General features: G+C 36.8%; 1 protein-coding gene across 3 annotated transcripts in view; it reads left to right on the forward strand.

The window, feature by feature from the left end:
• The window catches only part of CNTN1 (contactin 1), a 366,494-nt gene that overhangs the window by 214,310 nt on the left and 132,478 nt on the right, over positions 1–19,706 (forward strand). For all 3 annotated transcript variants that reach the window (XM_047868302.1, XM_047868304.1, XM_047868303.1), the window contains 6 exons: positions 307–406; positions 563–744; positions 6,660–6,784; positions 7,481–7,598; positions 13,702–13,852; positions 19,511–19,638. In XM_047868302.1, coding sequence (XP_047724258.1) covers positions 307–406; positions 563–744; positions 6,660–6,784; positions 7,481–7,598; positions 13,702–13,852; positions 19,511–19,638 — 804 coding nt within the window. The remainder of the gene's footprint in view (positions 1–306; positions 407–562; positions 745–6,659; positions 6,785–7,480; positions 7,599–13,701; positions 13,853–19,510; positions 19,639–19,706) is intronic.

Raw genomic sequence — 19,706 nt, forward strand, 5'->3', positions numbered from 1 at the left:
AGTCCGACGCTTAACTGACTGAGCCACCCAAGCGCCCCTTGAAAAATTTTTTTAGTGAATTGAGTAAAATTAGTTACACAGATTGAGAATGAGTCAATATGATTGGAAATGCTTGATGAAATTTATGCTATATACATACTATGCATAAACAAATAAGTCTATGCATTGTGATATGATCACATAGTTCCCAGTACTTGAGAAATGTCTTCCATACTGAAGTAATTCTATCAAAATTACAATATTGGAAAAAAAAACTTTTAATTCTGCCTAATAATTAGTGGATATTTGTATTTTTCTTGATATTAGGAACAACAAAACCATATCCTGCTGATATCGTAGTTCAGTTCAAGGACATTTATGCATTGATGGGCCAAAATGTGACATTAGAGTGTTTTGCACTTGGCAAGTAAGTATACTTATATTTTTTATTAACATATACAGAAATATATTAATTTTTGTACCATTTAGGAATTAAATGATGTAAGTGTTTAGCTATAGAGAAACAAAGTAATTTACTTTGAAATGTTGTGGACCCTTAGCTTTTGTTATCTCCTATTTAAAGTCCCGTTCCTGATATCCGATGGCGGAAGGTCCTAGAACCAATGCCAAGTACTGCTGAGATCAGCACCTCTGGGGCTGTCCTCAAGATCTTCAATATTCAGCTAGAAGATGAAGGCACATATGAATGTGAGGCTGAGAACAATAGAGGAAAGGATAAACACCAGGCAAGAATTTATGTTCAAGGTAGACATGTTATTTTAATTTTCTGTAAATTGCATCAGTATCTTATTTATAGCCATTTCCATACTTGAAAAGCTAGTATATAATAGTTTAAAAACAGTGATGTATCTTATATTATGCAAAAAGGTGAAATATTTATCCATCTACTGAAGTCACAAATATGGCTTATAAACTTCTATTAGCATCATACTAACACCAATGGATTCATAGTAGTGTTCTTGATAATTTTCTGAAAATACAATTGATGTAACTTGTTGACTCCCTTCCTTGTTCTTTTTTTTCCCCAATACCTTTTTATTTGTAGAAGAAACTATGCATTATGACTCAGGCTAAGCCACTGACTTGCAAACTCAAGTATGCTTCAAAATCACCTGGAGGGCTTGTTAAAACACAGATTGCTGGTTCCCAGAGTTTCTGAATTAGAAAGTTCTATTTAGGGCCCATGAATCTGCATTTCTAATAAGTTCCTAAAAGATGCTAATGCTACCAGACCAGGAGCCACAGTTTGAGAACCTCCTTTTTTCCAAAAGAGGAAAAAAAAATTTTTTGAAGCAATTTTCTTGGTCAAGTGTTTGATTCAGACACACACACGCACACCCACACACATGCACACCCACACACTTATATTTAGGGGGATAGAATGTTGTGTTTCAGGGACCACTTGAAACTTTTCGGCTGAAATCATTTCTGTATTATTGTACAATATAAAACTTAAAGATCACAACTAAGCAAACATCTGAGGTTTCAGTAAGCCCATTCATTTAAAGGACAAGCATCCATTGAGTGTCTACTCAGAGACACACACTATGACAGGAACAAGTGGAACTAGATAAGAGAAATACTCTCTCTGTCCTCTGTCCAGGATTCATACTGTTTTCATACTATGTACAAACCTCTACATTTATACCAGTATACACAAGCAACTGAACATATGCCTCCATACACATGTGAGAGCCAAACTGTGATATCAGAATGGGGAAGAGGCATTGTGGCCCCTACCCAGACCCAGGCCTCTGTCTATACAGGGATGAAGTAAGTGCCTCCAATGACTTAACACATGAAGTCTCACCACCACCATCCCATAGAATTCACCAGGATTAGGCTCTTTTTGCCTTTACCCTGTTCATTCCATTTGGCACAGAAAGCCACGCACTCCAGGCCTCCCTTATCATCTGAACTTTAACACCTACACAGCTCTGCACATGTCCTTCTCAGTCTCCATCTCTTCCCCATCCCTAACTTCTGAAACCTTTGTACCATACTTTCTACAACACACAGGCTGCTGTCATCGCAATCCCCTATATTCTCAACTTCTCTATAACTTCTGCTCTGAACTTCTCACTTAACTAAAACATGGTTCTCCCTTAAAGACACTGCTTCCCCTGTAATCCTCTCAGGCAGTGACCAATTTTCTTCCACAGCTCTCATTCCCTTTGGCTTGCAGTATACCTGCTCTTCTTGTTCCATACACTGTTTCTAGACTACCTTCCATCTCTTTTCCTTTAAATGTCCAGTTAACTATCTGTCAGGACAAACCCCCTCATTTCTCTAAGGATTTTGCTCTTGGCAGCTCTTACAAACCAGAACACTACTCTTGACATTCTTAGTGACATCAAAATCAACTTAGACTATGATTATCTTTAGTAGTTTGGCCTCTCAGTTCTATTGAACTCCTCTTCCCTGATGATCTTGTCTGTCAACCCACCTGAGCAACCCGTTCCCATGGCCACACTTCAGACCTCAATCTTACCAAAAAGTACAGTCCCTTTATTTTTTTAATGTTTATTTATTTTTAGATAGGGGTGTGGGTGCAGAGAGGGAGAGAGAGAGAGAGAGAGAGAGAGAGAATCCCAAGCAGGCTATACATTCAGCATGGACCCGAAGCGGGGCTTAATCTCATGGTCAACTGTGAGATCATGACCTGAGCCAAAATCAAGAGTTAGACACCTAAGTAACTGAGCCATCCAGATGCCCCCCTCCAAATTACAATCCCTTTATAATCTCAATTTCACACATTTCTTTCAAACCACTATCTCCTATCTTTCTAGTTCAGTCTCTCTAATGCCCTTGGACTCTACCAGGAACTATAACCAATTAATCTAGCAACGGTTTAACATTCTTTCATTTTCCTCTAACCTCTACCCACCTCTTCCCTAAACCTGTGATCATTCATAACTGTTCCCCTGCACTCCTCCACAATGCACTCACCACCTTCTGTTTTGTCTTACTACCTTTGTAAAAGGCCAACCCCGGAAAAATCGAGGTTTTTGCCTACAGTGCCTGAACCAGGGGCTTGAATATGACTTGAGATAAACATCACCATACTTATTAGAGCATTTTAAGTTATTCATCACTAACTTCAACTGGGCCCTTGGTGCTGCCTGGCAATTATATTTTACTTCCACAGGCCCACTTACTCTTGCAGTCCCTTAGATGACCTACTCATGCCTTCACAGTTTACTTCAAACCCTAACACCTCCTCCTTCAACCTTACTCTCAGCTGATAACTTGGCTTCTTCTTTCACTGAGAAAATGAAAGATCAAGTTAGAACTTCCACAGGCTCCCACCCCACATCTATCCAATACCTTTACCCATATTTCATTGCTATGGATTCAGCTGCTATCTGAGGCCGACACCTCTACTCTGTGCTTGATTGTGCCCTCCTACTTCCTTAAGGCTGTTGTTCCAGCAATCCTCTCTCCGGCAAAAGTAGTCATTTTTTTCAATGGATCATTCTCATCAGTGTATAGTGGCTCTTGTTTCCTACTTCGTTAAAATATTTTTAACTCTGGCTGCTGCTCCATTTCCCTTCTTCTTGTCTCCCTGACAGATTTGTCTATACTTTCTAAATATGCTGTGGTCAATTTTTCTTCTTTTTAAAATTCACTCTTGTTTGAGTCTCATACCTACCTCCCTGCTGGAATCTTGTCTTGATCACCAATGACGTCATGTTGCTGAAGCAAATGGCCACTTCGCAGCTGTGTCTTACCTGATCCAGCAGCAACAGACGCCCCTGTTGACTGTGCTGTCCTCCACTGTCCGCTCTCTGTGCTTCGCATCTGGGATCCATACTTTGCTAACATCCTCATGCACCACTTGCATTCTCCTCCTCAATCCATATGCCCTTCGAACATGGGAGCAAGCAGGGTTTGTCTCTGAAAATCTTCTCTATTTCCTCACAACCTTGGTGATTTCATTTATGATCATTGGCTTTAATTAGGCTCTAGAGCCTGAAAATTCTGACCCAGATACTTTCTTGGAACCCTAGACTTGTATATTCAGTACCCCAACAAAATTCACTTGATACATATCAAGTATACATAGGTGACCTCCAGAAGAGAGGAAAATTCTGGTTAGAGTCTTACATTACATTTTTTAAATAAAGCTGGCTTTCTACCAGGTTTCTAGTGCTTATAGATCTGTTTTTATTCAGTGTACTAAGAAAACTATGATCCAGGTTCTTAGCCGAGTAGAGTTCTAAACTATATAATGTCTAATTCTTTAGAAGAATCAAGGTGACAGCAGGTATTTGTAAGGGAATCTTATTAAGGGAATTATTATTGTTCCTTTACTAATGAAACACACTCAGTTTTTATCTTTTGGTGTAATCAAACAACCAGTTTACAAAATTAAATCATAGTCAAGCTGATTCCATTATTTATTCTTATTGTATTTTTTAATGTGATATCTTGTGTGTTAGAGTCCAAGGCATGAAAGGTGCTCATATTCCTGTTTTATGTATTGCCAAGATTGTCTACAAAATAAAACCTCTCTCAATTAACATTATTATCAATACTTAATTTTTATAACTGTCTACATATGTTACCAAAATGTAATGATAAGTGAAAATATACTAAATCAGATTATTGGGTTATAAATACACACATGCATATAATCTTGATGGATTATATCTAGTGAGATCATACAAATGTTTTATACTCTTTATTATTTATATGTATTAAATACTTTCTATAAGACATGTATATTAATATGTCATAAAATTAATATATCAAAGTTCTCTTTTTTAAAGAAAATAAAATACTATCCTCCACTCACAATTAATTCTCTATTCCTACCTCCTTTATTTTATGTCAATTTATTTACCTACAGTTATTTATTTATTTATTTGTTTATTTATTTATGAGAGAGAAAGAGGGAGCACAAGTGGGGGACAGCAGACAGAGAAGGGAACACAAAATCTGAAGCAGGCTGTGTCCTGACAACAGAGAGTCCAATGTGGGGCTTGAATTCACAAACCGTGAGATCATGACCTGAGCCGAAGTCAGAGGCTTAACCGACTGAGCCACCCAGGCACCCCTACATACATTTATTTAAACTATTTAACTTAAATACTCAAAAAAATGTCATAGTGTCCATTTGCTTGCTCTCTAGAAATATTTAGTTGTGGTGTGGGAAATACCTAGCAGTTTTCTTTAGCTACCAGATCAGATGAAATGATGAAGCTGAAATTAATTTCACTAAAGCATGGATTTCACCAATTATAGCTCCTGTATGTGGTTTCTAATATTGAAAGAGTAATTACGTGATCAAGGCATTTTTCTAATCCTACAGTAAAATGTGACAGTGGCCACTAGGTGAAAGGTACATCAAAAGGAGGACACCTGAGGAAGTGGAAAAAATTTTGATTCTTTATTCCAAAAGAAAATACTTAGTGTCATACTCAATGAAGCCATAATTAAAAAAAAAATTTTAATGTTTATTTATTTTTGAGAAAAAGAGAGTGAGCAGGGGAGGGACAGAGAGAGAGGGAGACACAGAATCTGAAGCAGGCTCCAGGCTCTGAGCTGTCAGCACAGAGCCTGATGTGGGGCTTGAACTCACAAACAACGAGATCATGACCTGAGCCAAAGTTGGACACTTGAGTGTCCAACTCAAAGTTGGACACTTGAGTGTTGAGCTCACAACTGAGCTACCCAAGTGCCCCAAAACATAATTTTTTAAAAATCTTGCAGGTGAGAATTTTTTTTAATTTTATTTTTTAATTTACATCCAAATTAGCATATAGTGCAACAATGATTTCAGGAGTAGATTCCTTAATGCCCGTTACCCATTTAGCCCATCCCCCCTCCTACAGGTGAGAAATTCTTTTTTTTTTTTTAAATTTTTTTTTAATGTTTATTTATTTTTGAGACAGAGAGAGACAGAGCATGAATGGGGGAGGGTCAGAGAGAGAGGGAGACACAGAATCGGAAGCAGGCTCCAGGCTCTGAGCCACCAGCCCAGAGCCTGACACAGGGCTCGAACTCACCAACCGTGAGATCGTGACCTGAGCTGAAGTCGGATGCTCAACCGACTGAGCCACCCAGGTGCCCCGAGAAATTCTTAATTTTTTAATGTTTATTCATTTTTGAGAGAGAGAGGGAGACAGAGTGTGAGCAGGGGAGGGACAGAGAGAGAGAAAGACACAGAAGCTGAAGCAGGTTCCAGGCTCCGAGCTCTGAGCTGTCAGCCCAGAACCTGATATGGAGCTTGAACTCACAAACCGTGGGATCATGACCTGAGCAGAAGGCAGATGCTTAACCAATTGAGCAACCCAGGTGCCCCAAGACATAATTTTTTAAAACCTTAATTGTCATTTTGAAAGATTTAAGTTATAAGAAAAGATAAATTACTGTAGTGTTACTCATGAATTAGCTTTCTAACAACACATGGTTCACAAATAGGAAAATAATTATGAATTGATTATAGTTACTTCATGTTATAACAATGTAGGATAAAATTTACCTGAAGACCTATGGGGATGCAATTTCAATGGCTCTAACGCTGGTTTTATGGCATATATAATATCTGATGTATTCTCCAGAAGAAGATCAACCAAATGTGACATTTGCATTCTTGAGATTATTTTGAGTGTTGAGATTTGAGTCTGACACTTACAATGTTCTTTAACTTTCAGCGTTTCCTGAGTGGGTAGAACATATCAATGACACAGAGGTGGATATAGGCAGTGACCTCTATTGGCCTTGTGTGGCCACAGGGAAGCCCATCCCTACAATCCGATGGCTGAAAAATGGATACGCGGTATGTATGTTCAAGCGTTTTGCGGTTCTTGAGTCCATACTCAGGCACCATTTCCAGTGGTCCTCAGATAAATTTAGCAAGAGAATCAATAGAGTAAGGGTATCTTGGCCCTAAAATTAAATAAATAAATAAATAAATAAATAAATAAATAAATAAATAAATAAGTAAGTCTTCTAAAAAAGGCAAACAAGGAAGTGAACAATAAATTATCTTCTTTCAGTTTAAAACAACTCTTCTGCAATCTTATGTCTACCTTCTCTCTCTCTTCCTCTCTCTCCTTATTTTGCCCTTTGTTCCACATTTTGCCCTGCTTCCTACTTTTCCTTCTCTACTACCTGATATTGTCCTCTTTTTTTTGGCCACTATTTCCCTGACCCCACAGAAACAGAGGTAAGAGGGAAGGTTCTACCTTTAGCCCTGGGGACAAGTAGCAGCAGTGGGGCCCTTCTGTACCTTCCCTCTGTAATCTCCCAGCTGGGCCAAGAGGGAAAAAGTGGACTCCCAGCTCTGTAGGATGAATAGAACAAGAGCCACTGGGCATGGTAAGTGGGTTTTAAACCCTACCGTATCTGGCTTAGTTAACAGTGGGGGCAAAATATTGTACCTGAATGAAAAGGCAAACTGGCCCAGACCTAAATAAAAGCATTTCTGTTAAAGTTGATCAAGGAAATATATTTTGCTTTGTCTTCTTTTCAGTATCATAAAGGGGAGTTGAGACTGTATGATGTGACTTTTGAAAATGCTGGCATGTACCAGTGCATAGCTGAAAACACACATGGAGCCATATATGCAAATGCGGAGTTGAAGATCTTGGGTCAGTATCATTTCTAGTTTCTGGTAACATTCAGCAAGAAAGCACCACATTAAACAATGATCATAAGGGTTTCTGCAGATCATATTTGATTGTATGTTGGATCGCTAAAGGTGACAACTTTCAAAATGTCGTTTGGAACAGGATGATATTGTTGTTTTATTTCCCTTCTTTCATTGGAGAACAGTAAATAAGTTAGAGGCAGCATGGAGTACAATAGTTTAAAAAAATGTTTTACAGGTAAAGCAAACTTTACACACGCTAGTTTTTACAAGTCTTATTCTCTCCTATGTCTGGGCTGTTAAATACTTCCTGAAAATCACATTGTGGTGATTGATGCTTCCACAATGCATGTGACCCAGTCTCAGATGGATCTTCAGCACTTGCTAGTTATAGCAGTCTTTGGATCTCATATCCTACAATTGATATTTAAAATCCTCAGGACATTCCTCAAGCTCTTTACTCCACCCTGACTCCTTCTTTGGTATTGCTTTCTTACTCTGCCATAACAATTGAAACCCTTTGAAATAAAATATATCAATTTCCTATCCACATTCAAAAGTATGTAAATCTTTACTACATTTTCCCCTTCATGTTCTTCATCCAGAGGTGTGAGTATCTCTCCTCTCTAAAACACGCATACCTCTTCTTGTTTCATTGCATTTCACAGATACTGTGTTTTTACCAAATGAAGGTTTATTGCAGTCCTGCAGCGAGCAGGCATATTTCCAACAGCATTGGCTTACTTCATGTCTCTGTATTACATTTTGGTAATTTCACAATATTTAAAACTTTTTCATTATTATTATATTTGGTATGTTAATCTGTAGTCAGTGGTCTTTGATATTACTATTGAAACTGTTTTCAGGCACCATGAACCAGGCCCATATACGAGAGCAAACCTAATCAATACATGTGTGTGTTCTGACTGCCCACATTCCTTCACCTCGAGCCTCCCTATTCTCTGAGACACAGCAATATTGAAATTAGGCCAGCCAATAAGCTTACAATGGCTTCTGGGTGTTCAAATGAAAGGAAGAGTCAGACATCTCTTACTTTCACACAAAAGATAGAAATGATTAAGCTTAATGAGGAAGGAATGTCAAAAGCTGAAATAGGCTGAAGGCTAGGTTTCTTGTGCTAACCAGTTAGCCAAGTTGTGCACGCAGAGGAAAAGTTCTTATGATTAGAAGTGCAGGTCTAGTGAGCACATCAATTATAAGAGAACAAAACTGCCTTATTGCTGATTTGAAGAAAGTTTTAGTGGTCTGAATAGAAGATCAGATCAGCCACATTATTCACTTAAGCCAGAGCCTAATCCAGAGCAAGGCTCTTACTCTCTTCAATTCTGTGAAGACTGAAAGAGGGGAGGAAGCTGCAGAAGAAAAGTTTAAAACTAGCTCAGGTTGGTTCATGAGGTTTAGAGTAGAGAAAAGAGGAAATGGCTTCACAGCTGACACTTTTGTTGGGGACTAATGTGGCTGGTGACTTTCAGTTGAAGCCAATGCACATTTGCCATTCTGAGAATCCTACAGCCCTTAAGAATTATGCTAAATCTAATCTGTCTGTGCTCTGTAAAGGGAACAACAAAGACTGGATGACAGCACATCTGTTGACAACATGGTTTACTGAGTATTTTAAGCCCTCTGTTGAGAACTACTTATCAGAAAAAAAAAAAGATTTCTTTCAAAATACTACTGCTCCTTGACAAAACACCTGGTCACCCAAGATCTCTGATGAAGATGTACGTGAGATTCATGTTGTTTTCATGCCTGCTATCACAACATCCATTCTGAGGCCCTTGAATCAAGGACCAATTTCGACTTTCAAATTTTATTATTTAAGAACTGCATTTCATAAGGCTCTAGGTGTCACAGATGGTGATTTCTCTGATGTCTCTTGGCAAAGCAAATTGAAAAATCTATGAAAAGGATTCACTATTCTGGATACCATTAAGAACTTTCATGATTCATGGGAAGATGCAAAATATCATCAACATGCGCAGGAGATGGGAAGAAGTTGATTCTAACCCTCAGGGATGACTTTGTGAGGTTCACGACTTCAGTGGAGGAAGTAGCTGTAGATGTGGTGGAACTGGAAAGAGAACTAGAATTAGAAGTGGAGACAGGATTTCACTGAATTCTTCTAATCTCATGATAAATCTTGAGCAGATGAAGAGTTGCTTCTTATGGATGAGCAAATAAAGTAGTTTTCTTGAGGTGGAATATACTCCTGGTGAAGATGCTGTGAAGATTGTTGAAATGACAACAAAGGATTTAGAAAATTACATCAACTTAGCTGATAAAGCATGGCTAGGTTTGAGAGGATTGGCTCCCATTTTGAAAGAAGTTCAGTGGTGAGTAAAATGCTATCAAATGGCATCACATACCACAGAGAAATCTTTCATGAGAGGAAGAGTCCATCGATGGGGCAAGCCTCATTGTTGTCTTTTTTCAGAAATTTCCACAGATGCCCCCCCACCGCCAACCTTCAGCAACCATTACCCTGATCAGTCAACAGCCATCAACATGGAGGCAAGACCCTCCACTAGCAAAAAGACTATGACTCGCTGAAAGCTCATATGATGGTTAGCATTTTTTAGCAATAAAGTATTTTTAAATTAAGGTATGTACGTTGTTTATTTTCAGACATAACGCCATTTGCACAGCGAATAGGCTATAATATAGTGTAAATATAACTGTTATATGTATTGGGAAACCAAAAAATTCATGTGACTCACTTGTGATTTTTGCTTTATCGGGGTGGTCTGGAACCTAACCTGGAATATCTCTGAGGTATGCCTGTAATCCCTTTACCTCTGCCCTATATTCATTTCTTTTCACTTACCCTGTACTTGATATGAACAGATATCTCTTCTCCATGTGCATATGTGTGTTCATATCTTTCATGCTGCCTCTCCTTTTAATCATGTTTTATTCTTGAATTCTCTGCTTCTTTGGCTTTGGAGACTCCATGCTTTCATACCTCCCAGATTATTTCTTCTTGATCATTTTTATTTTTTCCTCTTTACCCCTTCCTCTGCTCAGTTAGAAATCTTGCTCTCAGATTCCATTCTTATGGTTTCATTCTATTCTGTAACCCACTTTTTTCTCATTTTCTATATTATTATTCCCAAATTATTATTTTCAAATTTTTAGAAATCCTTGATAATTTCTTCTTCTTCCATGAAGTATCATTGATTCTTTATATCACTGGCTCAGGTTTTTATCCTTAGCTCAATATAAAGCTTCCTAATAGGAATGTTCATCTGGTAACCTCACAGATAACCCAGACTTAGCGTGTCTGAAGCTATAATCTTATTTCTCACTCACCTTATCCTGAAAAATTCTATTCTATAGAATGACATAATTCATTACATCTTTTCTTTCTATCACATCTACTAAATTTCTCAATGTTATCCCATAAATCTCACATTCTCCTTTCATTACAACTACTTTAATTAAGGCCTTACTGTAATATGTCCTTTTCATTTTATTTTAATTAGCTGTCATCAGCTTTAGTCATGTTATAAGTAATGAATCTAGATGTAGCCAGGCTTTGTCTTCTACAACTGATTACCAAAAAGATAAAGCAGTGACTATAAAGTGTGGCCTATTTTATTATTGCTACACCAAAGGGAAATTCTTTAAAATATTGCTATCAGGGGCGACTGGGTGGCTCAGTCAGTTGGGTGTCTGACTTTGGCTCAGGTCATGATCTCACAGCTCTGTGGGTTCAAGCCCCGCGTCGGGCTCTGTGCTGATGGCTCGGAACCTGGAGCCTGCTTCGGATTCTGTGTCTCCCTCTCTCTCTGCCCCTAACGACTCGCATTCTGTCTCTGTGTCTCTCAAAAATAAATAAATATTAAAAAAATTTTAAAAAATTATTGCTATCACTATAAATTAACACTAAAAATATGAAAGAATATGAAAAACTAACTTTAAGAAGAGTTGAGGCCTTCTTAATTTTAATTTTCCCTGTCTCTTTTTATAATGCTGAAGATCATATTCCATTTATTCCCTCCAAGGTAAAAATTCTTTGCTGATACATTTAATCTACTTTATTTGGGTATCAAACAAACATTCAGGCTCAGGCTTCATACCATATTACTTTATTATGAAATACAATAAAATTATTTTGACTCTTATACAAGAAATGAGGTGACTTTGAATGTTTTTCCAAATGTTAGCTTTTTATTTTTTGTTAAAATTTATTTAGCGTGCTATGTTACAAAATAATAAGAAAATTCAACAGCTCAGGATGAAAGATCTCTCCATATTCAAACACAAAATTTATCAGTATTTTAATGGCTTTTATTAAACAAACTGCTTGAGTGTTTTCAGCCTTATAGTAATGTTTCTGGGCATCTTTATATTTGTTTGAATCAATTTTTGTTTATTAGCTTTAGAAACAATGCTTCTCTCTATATATATTCCTTTTCTATCTAGGTAATTCATTTATTCACCCACCAAATATTTTTTGGGAACTTATTCTACACCAGATACTATTCTTTTTAATAGACACAGTAAAGAATGATAGACAAAAAAAAAATGCATGTCTTCTTAGTTTGGGGACAAATATTCCCTCATTTTCCCACTTCTAAAATATGTGGGAACATAGTTTGGAATCTTTCACTATAAATTCAAATACTGGATAAGTATGAAGTCATTTAAACAACTGTATGAAATCAACTTTTTTCATTAGAACTTAGACTCAGGAAAAATTCTAATTTTCTAAATGAATTTAGATTTTTAAAATATAATTCCATTAAACTTTCTTTCCTATTTGACAAGCAATATGTCACCCAGAATATTTATTGAGCCTCTACAAAATTCTACACACGGAGTTAGGTGTACAACACAAGTTGGTTGGTTACTTATTTGTTTATTGTCAGTTATCAAAACTCAGACCAAAAGAACAATGGGATAAACTAAATCCTTGCTATAAAAGTGTGTCCCACAGAGCAGCAGCGGCAATAACAACACCTGAGAGCTTGTTATAAGTGCTGAATCTCAGGTCCACACCAGGCCTACTTAATCAACATTTTACCAAGATCATCACATTATTTTGATGTACAAATAGAATTTGAGAGTCACAGGACTAGCAGATGACAAACTAATATCTGGACAAAGATATACTTGGGCCTGGAAAAGCCTATAGAATGGACACAGTTACATACAGAGACTGGATGTATAGAAATAAATGAATGCCCCCTCCGCCAAGAATTCTGCTAGAATACAAGGAAATTAAGAAATGAGCCAGATGTGGGAGACCTAAAGAGAAATAGAGCACGTCATCACTGAAGTAATCTTTTAAGAGGCTCTGTATCCTGTTTTTCGTAAGCTCTGTACTTTGACATAAGGAGAAACTATAGGTGGATCATGTACCCTTCAATTAATTGCATCCATCACTCCCATGGATGTTTGCAGGTAGGTCTGAAGGCAGACATATGTTCATTTTGGCATCTCAGAGCGTCTGCACACAGTTGGTGCTCAAGAAATGTTTGCATACTGAAGGGGGAATCATATTGTTTAATTAAAAGAGGATGCTGGCAAATCAGTAGGAAAAAGATTCAATTGTGAATCCTACCTGATACTGCCTATGGCATCTTTGGCAAATTATATAACCTTAATAGATATCAGTTCTCTCATTTGTACACTGGAGACAGGTCATCCAAAGTATGGTTGAAGGTATTAATTATGACCATATGTCGATATTAATAATGATGCTCAATATAACTCCAGTCTTCCACCTAACTTCCTTTGTGCAATTAAGTCAAAATAATTAAATTGGATGTTACCTTCAAGGTAAATATGTATATAGCAATTGATTGTGACTAAAATTCATAATAATTAATTCTGTTAACAGCAAGATTTATACATTTAAAATGGGTGAATTTTATAAGGAAAATATACCTCAGTTAAGTTACTAAGTAAAAAAATGTATGAATACTAGGTATGAAATATTTATGGTTATATCTGATAATATTTGGTGGGATTAATGTTTTCTGTTGATTATTAATCAAAAGAATAAAAGATGCTATAGAAGAAATGTTTTATTTTCCCTTTTTAGTGAAAGAGAAAAATAATCATTTGTTTCCTTTTAGCTTTGGCTCCAACTTTTGAAATGAATCCTATGAAGAAAAAGATCTTAGCTGCTAAGGGAGGAAGGGTCATAATTGAATGCAAACCTAAAGCAGCACCCAAGCCAAAATTCTCATGGAGTAAAGGGACAGAGTGGCTCGTCAATAGCAGCAGGTCAGTTCGGAAACTAGAAATCCAATTGCAATGAACTATTTGGCCAAGTTCATTTAAAGAGGACTTTAAAGAGGACATATGTAAATGTTGGTTGTTCTAACTTTCCTCTGCAGAAGGCACTGTAATTCTAAGATAAACAAAAGTAAGAAATACTTACCCTTCACTGTTATTATCTGTGATAATCAAGGTTCAATTTTTAGGCTTCTGTAATTCATAAGAAATTTAGAAAATTGATACTCAGGGACTTTTGGTAAATTGCCCAAGTCCTCAGGGGGGAAAAAATGAACAATGGGAAATAAAATAGGATCTCTGACTTACTTTTCCCCTAACAAGGACTTCTGTATCCATTTATATTTGGTTTAGTTTTCTGAAGTTAGCCCATTAAATATTTCAGTAGAAAAAATATAGAGGTACATTTCAAAGAATAAATCACCCCTTACCATCTTTTAAAATAAATTGGAATTTCTCACCTTCCTAACATGTAAACGATTACCAATGTTTTGGTAGCTTTAGGATAAAATATAAAGCATGTGGCTTCATAATATTTATTTAAAAGCCACACTGAATGGTTTCTATAAATGTACTAGAAGAAGATAAGGTAATATTGAATATGGAGAAAAGAAAGTCAGGATAGGAAATGGGATGTGAAAGTGGGGGAGAAAGAAATATTATAGGCAATGAAAGGAATATGTACAAGGGCCCTGAGGCAGAGAGTATAAGATGGTGAAGAATTTAAGAATTCTTAGGTTTCTGAGGTTTTCCCTTAGGAGAAAGTGGAGAAGAGTTTTAAGAGATAAGATATAATAATCCAGCTCATCAATAATGTTTTCTAGGCTAGGGGGCGTGGACCCCATCTTTGAGTAACCAAATCTGTTAAAGACTTAAATAAAGGAGAAAAAGATGTACTTTTTGCATTCAAAAAGAATATTCTAGCAAAAGCGCATAAGACAGATCTTCTTCACAATAATAATTTAAAAAGTAGGTAAGATGGGTATTATTATCGCTAATTTAATGTATCTGAAGCCTGGAACAGTTAAAGTAAACTTTTGAAAGTATGTTGATAATCTCCAAACTGAAACTTCAACTTGGGTCATATTGACATGGAATGAACATATGCCAACACAGTTCTCTTATTAGGATGGCCACAAGTGTGCCTGTGTATGGGACAGAGATCGAGATGGGGGGTGGGGGATGGTAGGGAGTGCACAGGGTCAGTAGTTATTTCCACAAGCACGCTAACTTTTAAAATGAATAGATTTGACTAAGATTTATTAAGACCTTAGCAAAATGATGCTAGCAGAATCAGTGTTAAAGGAAGAATTAATTTGTTCAATTTTCTGCCGAAACATTAATGATCAGACAGTGAGCAATGCAGAGACTGTGACCAAAGGGTAAGTCCCTTATCTAGGTACTTAGTTACCCCTGCAATAAACTTGTGGCACAGCATCCCCCTCAGCCTCCCCACCCCCGCCACTAACTTTCTCCCCTAAATGAAAAAAATCTTGCTCTGATTCTGATGAGGACCAATGTCATGAGCCTTTCTGACCAAGGATTTCTCAGAACCTGGTTTCATGGCCTTGTTTTTCCTAAATATCAACATGTGTTCAAAAAAGGAAAAGAAAAAGGATATTTTCCTAAATATCAACATGTGTTCTAGCTCCTAAAATCTTACCATTTTAATCTTGTCAGAATATTTTTAGTCTTTGAATCAAGTTGTATTACTTCTTGACAAAAGACTCTATAAATCCAATTTTTGCTCACTGCTTTAATCCATTAATTTTTCAGATTCTAAGCACCATTTTGTAATAGATACAGTATTTTACATAAAAATAAAGTTCAATGTGGTAAGATAGTATGCATTAAGAAAAATTCAACTAATAAATTGGTTTTAGAGAAATAAAACATTTCTGTTTAAAAATAATATTCAAGGAGCACCTGAATAACTGTCTTTCAGCATAACTGTAATCTCATTCTGATTAATAAACCACAGAAAATTGTTCCACATTACAGTTAGCCACACTTGATTAGTGGCTTGTAAAATGGTTTATGTGATATTTCCTATCAGTAGAGAAGAAACATAAATCTTGATAAATTGTAATTAGGTTCTCAATTGTATGATTTTACTTGGAGCTAAATGATATACAGTTTACAACAGAATTTATTTGTAGTTGTTCATTTCATATTTAATGGACTGCTATCAGCTCTAAAGTGATCTTTATCTGAGCCATTTATGTGAGAGCAACTCCAAAATTCTTTTCTTCTCTAGAGTTAGTATTCTTTAGCAATTAACAAGTAAAATGAAGGTTATCCTGGGGTAATTTTGGCAAAAGTGAGTGACTAATTTATTAAAGACCAAGTAGTTCCTAGTTTATTGGACTGCTTATCCATATCAGATTATCTGAAAATAAGGATAAGATCACTAGATTTTAATCTGCATTGATTTAAGAATGGGGACCATTAGGGGCTCCTGGGTGGCTCAGTCAGTTAAGGGTCCGACTCTTGGTTTCGACTCGGGTTTCATGTGTTTGAACCCTGCATCAGGCTCTGAGTTGGAAGTGCAGAGTTGCTTGGAATTCTCTCTCTCTCTCTCTCTCTCTCTCTCTCTCTCTGCTGCTTTCTCTCTCTCTCCCCTTCTGTCTCTGCCCCTCCCATACTCATGCTGTCTCTGTTAAAATAAATAAATAAACCAAAAATGTATTAAAAAATAGGGACCATTATTAGAGAAAAATCAAGTTAACTTACCATGGTAATCCTTACCAAAAATTAATTTTAGTGTCACGAAATAAGTGCCTGAAATAATAGGTGAAATGAGTGACATAAAGAAGAATATACTTTGGATATACCAAAGGTTAACTGAGAGCTAATGTGAGAAAACAGAATAATAGTATGGATTCTAGAAAGAATGATTACTGTTGTTCTTTCCATTGCATATTGGCTATAATTTTCATAGCTTCATTTGCAAAATAATTAAATGATAGTGCAGTGGAACATTGGCTAAGGGCTCACATTAGATTTTAGTGAAAAAAAAAGTGTGGCACATTAATGTTGGTCCTTGTTAATATGATTCTGGAGAAGCAGGTGCCAATATAGGAATAAGTATTCAGGAGATTTATTAATGGCAGTGCCTACATGGGAAAATAGAGAGGGCACTGGGTAGAGGTTTGGACAACCATCTGACCAAGATGCAGGACTGATTCCAGATGAAGGAGAAAGGGAGGGCAGGAAGGAAGGCCCAAGGAAACGACTCAGATTTCAGGGCAGATCTGAGTATGGTGAGGCCACTGGAGAGTCCTTCAGCTCAAACTGCCCCTAAGAATCTGATGTCTCCTAGAAACAGGTCTGCCTTTACATTCCTCTCAGGTTGTCATTGGCTGAGACTAGCCTTTGGAAAGTATAGCCTTGGCTCATACACAGAGATGGATTTCTGAGTGCAACAGCTGTGTGGATCCATTATACTTCTTATAGTGGAGAACTTAGAGGCACATGCCAAAGCTTCTGCAGTACCAAATAGTTACTTTTAAGGTTATATTATTTTGAAACTACAGTTTCTCTTCAAGGAAAAGAAAGTATTCTGAAATAAATTTAAGTTGGAACTGGATAAAGAGGCAAAAGGAAATCTTGGAATGTATTATTGGTGGAATTTTTTGGCATTTTCTTATGTGGAAATGCATTAAGAAAATTTGGCATTTTCTTAATAAGGTAGATATATGGTGTTTTTGCTTTATCAAGCTCCGCCCTTAAGGTGGAATAGATGGATAATTGTTGGCATGTGCTCTACCAAGCTTCAGAGATAAATTAAAGTTTTTGGAATGGTACATTCAGGAAAGTGAAAATCTAGTGATAGGCAATTCGATATTGAATCAAAATGCAAAGTATTATATAGCATAGTAAAGTTTTTAAATAAATATACAAGTTAAATACAATATAGTTATATATAATGAGTTTTTATAGTCTCTAGTCTCTGAGGAAGAGGCAGACAGAGGGAATAGGTTTAGGTTGTTAGTATGAAAGATTTAGGTTCCATTGAAAGAAGACTTTCCTAAATATTAATCTGTTACAGAAGGTGTTAATAAGGAAGGTTTTAGAATATCCTTCTTTAAACATTACTAAAAAATATTTTTGCATTCCTCTGTAGCTGTGGAAATGATAGTCTGTGCTAACTTTAAAGTCTGAGTTGAATAGGGGCACATGTTACCCCAATGTTTATAGCAGCACTTTCAACAATAGCCAAATTATGGAAAAAGCCTAAATGTTCATCAACTGACGAATGGATAAAGAAGATGTGGTTTACATATATGATGGAATACTACTTGGCAATGAGAAAAAAATGAAATCTGGCCATTTGCAGCAACATGGATGGAACTGGAGGGTATTATGCTAAGTGAAATAAGTCAGGCAGAGAAAGACAGATACCATATGTCTTCACTCATATGCGGATCCTGAGAAACTTAACAGAAGATGGGGGGGAGGGGAAGGCGGAAAAAAAGTTACAGAGAGGGAGGCAGCCAAACCATAAGAGACTGTTAAGGACTGAGAACAACTGAGGGCTGATGGGGGTTGGGGGAGAGGGGAAAGTGGGTGATGGGCATGGAAGAGGACACTTAATGGAATGAGCACTGGGTGTTGTATGGAAACCAATTTGACAATAAATTATATATATATTTTTAAAAAGTCCAAATTGAAGTCCTGAGGTCACATTTCTGGAAGACCTGGGCTCATTCATTTCAGGCCTATGACTGGTTTGACTGGTTTGAGGCTGTTCCACAGCAGTTTTTAAGTCATTTTATGGCAGTATATGAAAAACCATTTGCTTCAATTAAACTCCATGAAGTGCATTCATTCAAGAAAAGGTTGATTGACTTCCTAATCAGTAATTAGTGTCTTATTCTTCTAAATTCCTGGCACATAGATTTCCTTTTTCCAATGAATGAATGAATGAATGAATGAATGAATGAACGAACAGATGTATTACCTGCTGGAGACAGGGCCACAAGCAAAGCAGATAAAAAATTCCTGGCATGGGAATGTTACCAGCTATTGGAAGGATAGATTTTAAGTAACTGAAGTATGTGTGATGGCATGAATATTAGGAGAGAAAATCTTAGAGGAGGGATGGGTTGGAGAGGGTGCCTGGACAGCAGCATGCAATGCAAGCTAGAATTATTAAGCAAAGCTTTGTTGAAGGTTCCAATGTGCAAAAGCTTTGGGATTGCCCAGGGACTAAAAGGGCAATCAAAGGACAGTGTCTCTTACTATGAGTGAGATGGAAAATCACTGGAGGGAGCTGAGCTGCAGAGTGATCTCACTGAGCGGAAGAGTGACATGGTGTGACTTATGTGACTTATGTCACTTATGTCTTCATGTCTGACTGACATGTGGAAAAGAGACTAGAGACAGGCAAGGATAGAAGCAGGAGGCTGGTTAGAGACTACTGCAATAGTCCAAGAAAAAGATGAAGATGGCTTTCTAAAGCAGTTGGTCAATGCTGGAAAAAATAGTATAAACAAAGGCTAGAATGTTTCATCTTTAGAAAATGTTACTGTCGAGTAATTTGTATAAATTGTAATGATCAAAAGCTAGTGTTTGTAATCTAAGACAGAATAGTAAAATGTTTATTAAATTAGTTTTGTGAAGAATGTGTTTCTCTCATTTGAATAGAATACTCATTTGGGAAGACGGCAGCTTGGAAATAAATAACATTACAAGAAATGATGGAGGTATCTATACATGCTTTGCAGAAAATAATAGAGGGAGGGCTAATAACACTGGCACTCTTGTTATTACAGGTAAGAAACCATTTGATCAATATTAATTTTTTCTAGTTTCATAGTACTTAGTTTCTAATATAGTATAA

Source organism: Prionailurus viverrinus, chromosome B4, assembly GCF_022837055.1.
Source record: "Prionailurus viverrinus isolate Anna chromosome B4, UM_Priviv_1.0, whole genome shotgun sequence".
NCBI lineage: Eukaryota > Metazoa > Chordata > Mammalia > Carnivora > Felidae > Prionailurus > Prionailurus viverrinus.